Source organism: Empidonax traillii, unplaced genomic scaffold (assembly GCF_003031625.1).
Source record: "Empidonax traillii isolate 1590-97213 ecotype Southwest subspecies unplaced genomic scaffold, ASM303162v1 scaffold96:size1206935, whole genome shotgun sequence".
Taxonomy (NCBI): domain Eukaryota; kingdom Metazoa; phylum Chordata; class Aves; order Passeriformes; family Tyrannidae; genus Empidonax; species Empidonax traillii.
In genome coordinates this window covers 935,053-947,382 of record NW_020955289.1, presented here as the reverse complement: position 1 = coordinate 947,382, position 12,330 = coordinate 935,053, and the positions used below count along the sequence as shown (strand labels likewise).

The following is a 12,330-nucleotide window of genomic DNA, read 5'->3' as shown; positions in this document are numbered from 1 at the left end:
TTTACAACAAATACCACAATAGTATCAACTCATAAAAACAAACAGTAGCCTGATAACTCTTTTAATTGCTGATAACAGTTTTGGCAGAACTTATTCTTCAAACTGGTCATCTATCTTGCGATAGATGACTTCATTCAAATCAAAAGCCTCTTGGGTTTCATCATGAAAGGACCTAGAAGAAAAACAGTATCTGGCACTATCAGGGAAGAAGTGAAAGAGAAATGCTTTTTTTTTCTGGCAATACCTTGCCATTTGGTAATTAAAGAGTGTCCAGTTTCTGAATGATCAAGCATCCAGTGGAACACAAAGGGTAACAATTCTGGTTTTTTTCCATATTTTTCCATTATCAATATTTTTCCCTTTCAAAATAACAAATTCAACTGATAATCCAATGAAGTCAAAATTTGAATTCAACTTTTGTGCCAGTGAATTACTTCAATGTGCATGATCAAAAGAATTCCTTTTCTGTTAGCAGTCTACCTTGCATAAGTAATCAGCAATGATACCCGATCTTCTTCTGTGCTGAGGACAGGCTGAATGGGATTAATACATTATTAGGAGGAACTGAATTTCCAATTAGGTGTCTGGATACTTCGTGTAACTGTGATTTGTAATGCTGAAGACTCATCTAGAATTACAGGCTTGCAATTATGTGATTTTTTTTTTCCTCTCAGTCTCCTGTTTTTCATTTACATTATTTAAATTATATCCATTTTTTTCTGACAGAAATTCAGCAAGTATCAAAAGTTTGTAATGAGAAATAATTTCAACTGATTATGTAAACCAACCATCCCTCATCTGGAGTACAGCAGCACGAATGATACCTGTCACTGCTGTGGGTTTGTGAGTGGTAATTCTGTCTAAACAGAGCTGTTAAAATTGGGATAAAATTATTTTGCCAGTCCTGCAAGATATTTTGTTACCAAGGACTTCTTCACACTTAAAAAAAAAAAGTAGATTAATTTAATCTCTTCATATTTCTAACTCTCTACATATTAATATAAATTGTCAGCACTACTTGAGCATTCAAAACCTAAAAGGACCAATACAACATGAGAAAAAAAGGATGAGTTATGGCTTGATTCCTGTTAGATTTACAGCACTTCCACCTGTTATACTGTCCAACTGAGCATCTGTGAGTGTTAGATCAACTGGAAGTGCAAATGTCTATCAATTTAAATCCTAAATCCATGCCTCTGCCTACTTCAGCTAAATAACCAAGCTCCGGGAGGTTGAGTAGAGCTGAAAACACAGTGAAGAACAAGAACATAAGACAATTAGGGACAGCTAGTTAGTAACTTGGGAACCTTATATTTCCAAACCATGCCAAATAGCATTTACATACTCAAAAGCTACAACAGAATCCAGTGCTAGAAAAAAAGCAGAAGCTAAAAAGGCATGTAAAAAGTTCAGCACAAACACAAGTGGAATGAGAGCTTCTAAATCCTAAAGCCTGGGATGAAACTACCAGCAGCTTCTTGTAGCTGTGGGAAGTGCCCTCATTCACTGGAGATGCTGTACATCTCTTTCTTTAGGTGGTGATACTGGTCTTCCCCACAGAACTGAAAAGACTTACTTTTGCATTTATGATGGATATGGTGCTGAGCTGTATACAAAGGCATCTGCATTGTGCTTCAAAAGGTTTTTTAGCCTGTCTCTGCCACACTGTCATTGCAAATACGGATTTTTTTTTTTTTTTTTTTGCTAAACTATTCCTACATTTAAACTTACTTCATAGAGAATTCACTGGGTAGCCTCTAAAAGACTACATTTCCTTTGTCATTTTGTGTGTTTCTTTAAAAATATAAATTATGGCACTTGCAAACACAGTTACCAGCCATCTAAAATTTTTGTCCAACTACAGGAAAATACTAGTAACTGTACAGGTCTGGAACAACAAGCATGGCACAAATATGTAAAACAAAACTCACTGTCATCTCAACCTATTAAAGAAAAAGCATATTTACATTTTGTTGCCCTTAAATTACTTCTGCAAGGGTTGTGCCAAATATGAGTAGACAGAGTACGATGAGAGGAAGCTGCAGGTACCGAAGTGTTTCAGTACATTTTATTTCCTCTTACCATGAAAATGCTTTGTACTCTACATCATAAATTCTTAGTAACTTCATCAAATCTTCATATTCCTGTTTATAAAGAAATATGTGCATGGCTTGTACATGACAATGACCAAACATAACTACAATTTTTTATTCTGATTCTTGTATGGAAAGTGTCAGGTGCATTTCCTAATGATGCAACATATTAATTGGCACATACAAGTATAAAAAGGGTCATCCCTGATCAGTCAGATCAAGATTAAGCTAAAATTGATTCCACCTATAGAAGTTGCTTCAAATTGTACACTTTTATTATATTAAACAGGGAAAGAAAATAACCACTTGAGGACCATTTTTCAACTCAAAAGGGAAAAAAAGAACAATGTGATAAGGGAACTGTGGAAAACGGTTTTAAAAAAACACACAAAAGGTCTCTCCAAAACTGTGGAAATAATTTTGTTCTACGCCTAATTTTACCTCCATTGTTGTGAACAGGATTTGCATCAAAGATTCACTGCACTTCAGTTTCACATCTGCACTGTAAAACCCTTGCTGGAGCAATTTCTGAGATTATTCTATGATTCTGACAGAAGCTACATCTCTGGATTTTGCCAAGCAGCTGCAGTGGTCCTCACAGAGGTGCCTGTGTATCTGTCTGCTTCAAGGGAACGGCTGTACCTTTCATGTCTGCTCCCTCAGTGTCTGCTGGGGATGCAATGCATCATGGAAGGACTAACTTTGGACCACATGGCTGCCAGAGGAAAGACAAAGAACACCAACTTCAGCTACAAAGTGTTATTTCCCTTCTCTTACACTTTTAAATCCACTAAAAAAAAAAAAAAAAAGGTGCAATCCTATGTAATGGTTCAGGGCAACCAGCAGCAGCTCTCAAACTCATAACCATGACTTGGGGTGAGTTGCTGGAAGCAGCAGATACTGTTGTGCTCTACATACTCCTTGTAAAGCACATACTGCCACAGGCTGGTGGAAGATAAAAAGCAGTAACATACCTCGAGCATGGCAGAGTATAGGAAAGAACTACCAAAGTTGAACTTGTGAGTTTGTGGTTCGAATAAGCTGCCCCCAAGAAAAATAAAAAGAAAGGTTCAAGAAAAAGAAGCAGCGTTTACTAAGTAAAGTGCAGAGGGCCATCACAAATTATTAAAAGAAAAATTCATGTTATCGTTCAAATAACTTCTTAAATAAGCTCCACGCATTCTAATGGGAGTAAGAATTTGTTTATTAAGAATTACTATGGAATTGACCTTACTTCCTTCCCTTTTATTTAGCTAATATTTTTACGCATGGGATTTGTGCCAATAACCTGAAAAAACATTTATGAAATTAGTCTGACAGTTAAAAATAGGTTCCATTTGAAAAAACAAAAAAAATAATTGGTTCATGCTTACGCTAACAATGTAGGTTGTTGGTATGTCTGATGCAGTTTCTGGTTAATATTTTTTTAAAGGTTTAAAACATCTTACGGTATTTGCACGCTCTCAAGATAGCATCTAATTCTGTATTACACTGCAAATGTACTGTTGTACTTGGCACAGGTATCCTGCCTAACAAAATACTTTTTTTTGGGCCGTTTCCTCCAAATATGTACACACTGATATAAAAATCAATAAAAAAGCTTTCTTCAGGCCTTAAGATGTATGACAAAGCTCCCCTCTGTCATGGCACAGCAACACGTTAATCCTTTACCTTTGCCCAGCTGAACTGGCATGCTTTCAGACTTCATCATCCTCTGCTGCTGCGACTGGTGGTGCTGGTGCTGCTGGTGGTGCTGCTGGTGCTGGGGGGCTTCCACTGTGCTCCTGATGGGCAGGGAAGTGGGAGGAAAGCTGCTTCCCCCGGCGGGAGTGCCCACTGCCCCACCTGAAGCCATAGCTGGAGCAATGAGCTTTCGGCCAAAATTCAGTAAGCTGTTGGAGACTTTGTTAATGTTCAGAGGGGCAGCCTTAGCACTGGCTCTGAGAAAAGAAGAGGAGAAATCATCACATCATTGCCAATGGTTTGAACAGACACAGCCATACATGTATCAAATGTCTTCAAAAATGGGAGGAAAAAAATTTAAGATGTGAATTTTATGAAGAGGGTGTTTTACTACAGCTTCACTGGAATATACGCAGAGACCACAGGGACTGTGAGTTTTTCACAACCAGTAGTGACAAATATTTTTGGTCCTTTCTCCCTGAAAAATGCAGACCAACCCCAAACAAAGCCAGTTTGCACCAATTTACCATATTTTTCTTTATAAATTAAGTAAATAAAAAGGAAGAGTGACAAAAAGCAAACCAGACTTTACAGAATCAAAAACTTTATAAAATTGATTTTTTGTACTTTTACTCAAAGACTGCTTTAATATTTACTTCTGCAAGATTAAATTCTCTCAAATGTTTAAAATTAATCAAACTCAAACACTTCTTTCAGCAAGAAAAACTAACGCTAGACAGTATTTTTAGGTTGGCAGAGCTAGATGTCTCTTGCTCTTAGTTCACCTTTTTGCCCAGACTAATAATTTCAAGCCAAACACTTTTTCACAGGAATCCTGATTTCTAAAGTGATTTTGCCAAAGGACTGCTTCAGGATAGAACACATATACTGAATCACGATCCTTATCATTGTTATATTTTATTTTTAACTACAGTGGCTATTTAATTCACTTCACTTACATGCAACATTAAGAATGAGGAAACTGTTGAACCATTTAATCTAAAATAAAGAGGCAAAGAACCTTCTAATTCCCAGTAGAAGTGTTAGCATAACCCATGGACCAGCAAAGCCATTCCTACTTGTTCATGCAATAATTTCCTATTTTATATAATTAATGCTTGAAGTACCCTTCACAGAAATATATCAGAATCACAAAGACCTTTTCACTTTTAAGGTTTTATTTTGATGATCTGTACTTCCATGATATAAATAGCTGTCTTTTAAAAATGTGAAGGAATGTAATTAAAACCAATACAATTACTGTACTGAGGAAAAAAATAGCTTTACAATGTTTTGGGGAAGTTTAACTAAAAATAAACTACAAATGAATTAATATGGGTGACTTGTAACTTGTGCAGGCACCTGGAAAAGTAATTTTGATTTTGCTTTTCATATAATTTCTCTATTTGTCTCCAGAGATGTTTTTTTTAGAATACACAATACAAATGCGCACACACATATAAAGCGGATCCAGAAAATAACAACAGCTGAGTTGTTTAGACTCAGAATAGATACTCAGAATAGACAGAATAGGAGAGATATCAGAAGGAAGTATCTGAGCCTGCACACTCAGGAGATAGAGCCCCAAGCTGTATGGGGCATTTCTGCCATATATTGGTGATGAAGAAAGACGGTAAATGGCATTTTCTTGGAAGACCAGCAGCACAGAGACTGGGGTCAAGTGTTACTTCCCAATTTGTGGAAGCTGAGAAGGAATGATTGCTGAATAATAATTACAGGATGCTTCTGCGTCTCCCCATTTGATTGACTGTTGCCAGTATTTTGAAAAGTCTTCCTGTAGTCACCTGAGAATGACTGACAAGGTCACTACAAAGACAGCATCTGCAGAACTATAAAATACACTCAAGGATGCCCAAACAGTTTCAAAAGCAAACTGAAGAGTTGTGAGAGACTGAAATGTTAATGACTCAAACAATCGGCCCTTTTCAATAGCAGCGAGCTCTTTGCTTAGGCCAAGGTTTGCACCCCTCCAGCCGAAGGGGAGGAGGGGAGGTTTGGGTGTGTGGTGGTGAAACCTCTGATCTGCATAAGAGCAGCCCAGGTGCAGGAGGAGTGCATATCCACCACTGGAGGATGACCATGACAAACCAACCTTTGTTTAACAACAAGTTGGGTTTTGAGCCAGGTAAGGGGAATGGAAAGAAGCAGATCCTGTGGAGGTGGGATAATGTTTTTTATCATGCCAATTTCCTCCTTTACACAATTGGCTCATCCCTCCCACCCCAGGTGATTCACACATAAACCTGAAGGAATTCACCCCCTCTAATGGGGCATAACTGGCTCAACTATGCTGAGGTGAGAGGCAGCTGTAATGTCTAAGAACGTGTCATAAACCATCAAAGACCCCCAAAGCGCCCCCAAATTAATTTCTAGGGCATTCCACCAGACAGCTAAGCATGATCCACAGTGTTGCAACAGACAGTGTAAAACTTCCCCACCCAGGGGAGGTGCCTGGGTGTTTCCACCTGAACCTGAACATACATTAATCCATTGAACTTTGTGTTTTGTGGGGATTCCCCTGCCCTGATGGATCAAGACTGTGACCTTCTCAACCAACAGGCATTGCAATTGCATCAATCAAGTCTCTTTGCTGGATCCATGGGTGGTGATTTCTTTCCTCTCTGCTAGTTACTGTTATCCTTTCTTTCTGTTTCTTTCTTTTCCTTATATATATTTTCTTAAGTGATATCTTTATACTTTTATATTGTTGCATAGACAATAACCCAAACACCTTTCCATTGCAACCAAATAGATCGATCGATCTATCCATCCATCCATCCATCCACTGGTCATTCATTGTCATTCAACTCCAGTCTGCCCCAAGGGATCTATTAAGAAGAACCTCAGTTATCCCACCTTCAGGGGTAGGTCATAAAAATAGTGCTAATGATTTTAAAGAAGAGGGCATGGTTAAATGTTTGTTACACTTAAATTTTACTCTGCTACTACACAGCAGATTCAGTTATTTATCAGTTCCCCAAGATATTGCTCAGACGCTTTAGTTAAAAAAGAAAAAAAGGCATTTATTTTTCTATTTCATTTCATATATGTGGCATTAGAAGAGTCAGCACAGGGCCTTTTGTTTAATGTCTTCTCTATTTCAGAAAGAAAACTATTGAGGCTTTGAAGGTGAAAGACAAAATATCAAATTCTGGCTTAGCAGATATCAATCAGTTATCAACAGTTGCAATAAATTCAATTACATCACTGATTTTGGGGGTCATACCAGCAATGACTTGGTTGAGATTCAGAATCCAAACTTCAGTACATTTGGCATATTTTTTCTCTCAGTCTATTGAAATCAAACACCAAGATTGAAGATTGGGGTAGTATGTATCACTCACTCTCCTGAAACATCATCTTATAAGGAAGATAATGGCTTGCACAGAGTCCTAGGTTTGTGTTGTCTCTAGATCTAGAACCTTGACAATCACTAAAAAACCCCCCTGACTTTGCACAAGAAATTATATTTATTAAAAGTAAATAATTTTCTCTGACTGGCTACCCAAGCAACAAAGGCACTGTACACTTTGAGCTAACTTAACCATTGGACTCATGGTGGCCCACAGATACAGGAGACAAACCTTATAAAGAAGCTTGTGCATTTGTGTCCACCAGCTTGTTTCTTTCTCGTTTCTTTTTTTTCCCCAGCTATATTTTGCTTAATAAAAAGTGGCAGTTTTCCTTCTACAGTGCTTAATTTGCTACTTTGACACACGTGTACACCATGACAAGTTACTTCATTTGCACTTTTTCAGATGGTTGGAAAGAGACTTTTTGAGAAACTTCACTTTATAGGAATAACAAACATCAAAACTCTCTAAGCTGTTGTATCTGACACATGATTTTAAAAAACGCTTTAAACAGTACCATGCAAGCATTTTTTATAATTACTTGATAACTTGAAAGGATAGTTATTGCAGCTCCTAATAGCTGTGGTGTGATTTGGCTGTGCTATGAACTGACACTGCTAATGATCAACTCAGAACACATACAAATACATGAAAAATAAATAATGATTCTATCTAAATACCTTCTCAAGAGGTGGTTTTAATAAATATATTTTAAAGTAAAATCTGTGTAATTTCTCTGAATCACAGCTTCAGAAAATGAACAATAGTGAGGGGCCACATCTCTGGAGAAGTTACATTAAACTGAGACAAAGTTCAGGAAAGTAAGAACAATGTGCCTATTTCTTACATCTAAATGTCTGATATATTAATGCAAAGGATGATTACAGCCATTAAACATGGATCAATGTCTACATTTTAGCCATCTAAATGTACCAGACATGCACAACAATTACAAGAAAAATACTGATTGATTATGTTGTAGAGTTATCAGCAGATGCATTTAAAAGTAAGGCATCAGTTTAAAAATACGAATATCAAGGAGACGTGAATTCCATCTATGAAGCAAACAATTTTGTTTCATCACAATAAGCATCATTGACCTTGACTGTGAATGGTGTATTTTTAAACTAGCAGTAGGAAGATGATTCAATCTCTGCAGTTTTCTGCTAAGATGGAAATGCTTTGTTTCAAGGAAGCCTTATTCAAAGGCATTTCTCTTTTCAGTAAGTAATCATTATGAGAGATGAGAGACAAATATATGAATATGACCGATTAAAAAGTTTTATATGTGATAAAATAAGCAATATATGTTAGAGATTTATCAAGATATTTTAAACAAACCATTGAGCCTGTGGAATTGAAGATGAAAAAGAGGTGGTAGTTGATTTAATCCATCTCTGCTCACTGCAGAAACATTTCCCAATTTTACATCTCCCAGTTGTCTCTTTAGTCCAATCTTAAACAGATTTACCATGTTTGACCTACTCTAAATGTTCCTGTTTTGAGATAAATTTATTCCAGCTGTTATTCTGTCAGAACTATTCTAAACAACTTAACCCTGATATTAGCTCTGTTGGTTAGAGTATGGTGCTAGTAACAGCAAGGTCACAGTTTTGATCCCCTTAGGGGCCAATCACTTAACAGTTGGACTTGGTGATCCTTGTGGTGGGTCCCTTCCAACTCAGAATATTCTGTGACTCGGGAATTCTGATTTATCAATAACACCACATCTTCTTTGGTGGGAATTCTGTGTATATGTGTACAATTAATTTGTATTTCTACATAGATTTAACTGACATTTTTTATTAGAATTTAGGTTTCCAACAGGTGTCATTCCTGTTTAGGCTTTAGGATTTACTTATTTTTTCAAAATCCTTGAAACATTTCTTTTTGAATCTTCAAACAACTTATTCTTCCAGTTTAAGCAACTTTTGAGATAATTTTTCGACACTTGTCCCCAACTTTAAAGCCTGATTTAGAAGAAAAAGATGCTTTTGCAGTCACTCTACTCAGCTTTAATTTCTGCTCCTTTGTCCATTTTGAAAGCTTTTCAATCTACTCCATTTTCATTGTAGCTGGCTTTTTATGTAGTGCATTTAAATAGAATGTGACAGAGGTGTAAAGATCTAAAAGCCAGCAAGTTCCTATGGATCAGTAGGCACAGGATATGGGTGGGGCCACATGCAATCGAAGAAACTGCCTGTGACAGCAGTTTCAGTTGAAGCACTGGGTCTTGTGCTCACTTGCCCTGCAGCCACCAGCAGCCACCAACCATCAGCAACTGGCACCCACCTTGTGGCCACCCAGATGATATGGTCTTAAAAAAGAATTTTAGCATTATTGATACAAACCATTTCTAAAAGAAGAGAGGAAAAGTTTTGTAAAAATTACTTCAAGCTGGATTTACACTAATTCAACTTAACTTAGACAGCTTCTGGTACATGGATACTCCAGATTGTGATTAGATGCATTATCGGAACTAGTTCAGCTACAGAACTCCCATTGGCAACATTTTACCCCCTGCTTTTCTTCACACGTCATTGCTTGCAAATGTCCTTAGCCTTAAAAAAAGGCCAGTGAGTGACTGCAACACTATCTGTCAAACTTCAATTTTTTCACTCAGTAATAGGCAAGGGACAGATTCAAAATAAATGTCATGAAGTAGACACATGTGCTTCTAATACTGCTTATGTAATTCCTGTTTGGGATGAACGTGACTGCTGAAACATTTTGTTTATGTAAGGTCTTAGTTCTGTGAACACATATTTAGAAATAGCTTACCGTGTTTTGTTCATCAAGTCTGCTCCACGGGCTTTGTAATAATCTAAATTTTGTTGGAACTGATGAGTCACCGGTCTTGGATTTCGCTAAAAAATAAAAAAATACCTCATTGCAACTTTCAGGAAGATTTAAAGCAGAGACATGAAATATGTTTACTAATGAATGCTACAAACTTAAGAACATTTTCTTTTCCCAGGATCTTGGTTTCTCAAGGCAGTAATGTCAGTTACATTGAAGTGAAGACTTCAAATACTTAACCATTCCATGCTCACAGAAATTAGTGTTCTTCCACACAGCGATGAGGCTGGTGGCTGTAATGGTAACACTGCTAATGAAATTAATAATTCTTGGACAAGTACAGGTACTGACCTGATTTCTTCCTGCAGCTCAGGTATATAGAATTTTACCACCTCCAAGCTAAAGTGATACGCTTTTAAAAAAAGCAGTAAAGAGAAACTATAGCAAACATTTTGAACTCAATACACCACTAGCAGTATCTCCGTTAAGCAAAGAATTAAATTTAGTGAGACAAACCGAACACTCCCACTAGATGGCACACAGAGCCTTTATTTTCTCTCCAAATTTCACCCTACTCAAAACTGAGGCCATAGAACTGTTGTCCTATAACAAAATGTAGACAATTAATACTGAAACCATTGCTATTCTCCCCTTCTGACACAATGGAACTCTTTCATGGACTCATGCTGCCTTCGATAGTTCTGAACACTGATTAAGAGTAGACTACAGTTTATGCATAAAGTATCTTGATTGAATGCATGCATCCTGAAGGAAACTACTTGGAGACGCAAGGAAATATTTTCAAGTAAAAAAATTTACATACAGATGGAAACAAAATAACCAAGAGGTACAGAGAGGCCCTTAAAAAAAAAAAAAAAAAAAAAAAGAGAGAGAGAGAGAAATGGCCTAAATAATTTCTAGTGTAAGAGAAAACAAAATGTTAAGTTTCTGCATAATGATCAGATATATTGTATAAAAGAGATCTAAATACTTTCCAAGTATTTGCTCTAATGGTTTAATCATTCATAGGCTGTTGCCATATATTCTGATCTGCCTTCTTAAGTCCTGCTAGTAGTAAATAGAGTTTTAATGAACTACGCAATGACCTTCCTGAAACAGTCGCTCACAGGTGACAGCATATTATATTTTTGACAGAGTCAGTCTTCAGCTGTTACAGTTTCACACATATATTTCCTCTCCAGATTTTTTTATAGACTAGAGTATCCACTGTCTTATCCTCTCACCTACATACAGGTAGATAACCCTCTTTCTTTGAAAACCTTATTTTTGGAGGAGGATGCAGAAGTTGACTTTTAAAGACCAAAGTATTGCACGTGCACAAAGGGAGAGAAGATTTAAAGAGGTGGCAGATACCAAAGGCCAGGATAATTTCTGGGGGCATATTTAAGGGTGGGAATTTCCAGATCACTTCCTGCAGTTAGACTTAATCTTGTATGAAATGTCTCATTTTCTTTCTTTGGAACCATAATAAACATTTCAAACACACATGCTATCTGTAATGTTCATTAAAAAATGAAACAACTGAAAGCTATTAGACAAGCATTAAAAAAATGCTCGTCTATCCTACCACCCACATTGTAATGGCCATTCAACATTTTTCGTCTCCTGTTATAAAAACGATGTTTGCATAACTCTACCTATTCACAGAGCTTGTAAGTCAGTCCTCATCAACTGACAGCAATAACAATGAATCAGCTTTAGTTACTATTGCTCTGGTTTGGTAATTCAATACATTTCTATGATAATCAAATCCAAACTGACGTGATGAGGGTAACTGATGATTCTGCGACTACTATCTGAGTAATCAAACAGTGTAACTTTTCTCCTATAAATTAAGTAACTTTTTTCTTTACTTGTCTTGATGGCCTTTTAAAACAAGGTGGAAGAACAAGAGACAGTTAAAATAATGGGCACTTCTAAGTCATAAGACAGCCCTTTGAAAAATACACACTACTAGTTGCTAGCCAGATTTGCAATTACCTTCCAACGACCTGGTATATATTGAAAGTTAGCAAAGACACTGAAATTTCTTTTTCACCACCCAATAAATAACAAAAAAGATTATTACACATTGTCTCTGAATTAAAAAAAAAAAGGCAAAAACAATAAGAAAAGATCATATGGAACAGCATCTTGAAACATATTTATGCAGAAATGACAAGCAATTCAAGACACGAAAGGCTGATCTACTTTCTAAGCACTTAAAGCCATTAATAGGAATAACGAACTCAAACATATGAATGAGAAGCATTACTTTCATAGGAGCCTATTTAAATTCCTGGGAGGTTTAACCGTATCAAAGGAAGCAGCAGTTTAAAGTACTATTACATGCAGTGAAAAAAAAACCCCTCAGAAAAAAC

At 36.7% G+C, this 12,330-nt stretch overlaps 1 protein-coding gene across 3 annotated transcripts in view; it reads right to left on the bottom strand.

The window, feature by feature from the left end:
• Positions 1–12,330, bottom strand: part of TBC1D5 (TBC1 domain family member 5) — a 287,567-nt gene that overhangs the window by 47,497 nt on the left and 227,740 nt on the right. For all 3 annotated transcript variants that reach the window (XM_027881829.1, XM_027881828.1, XM_027881830.1), the window contains 2 exons: positions 9,932–10,017; positions 3,765–4,033 (listed from right to left, as the gene is read on the bottom strand). In XM_027881829.1, the coding sequence (XP_027737630.1) occupies positions 3,765–4,033; positions 9,932–10,017 (355 nt within the window). The remainder of the gene's footprint in view (positions 1–3,764; positions 4,034–9,931; positions 10,018–12,330) is intronic.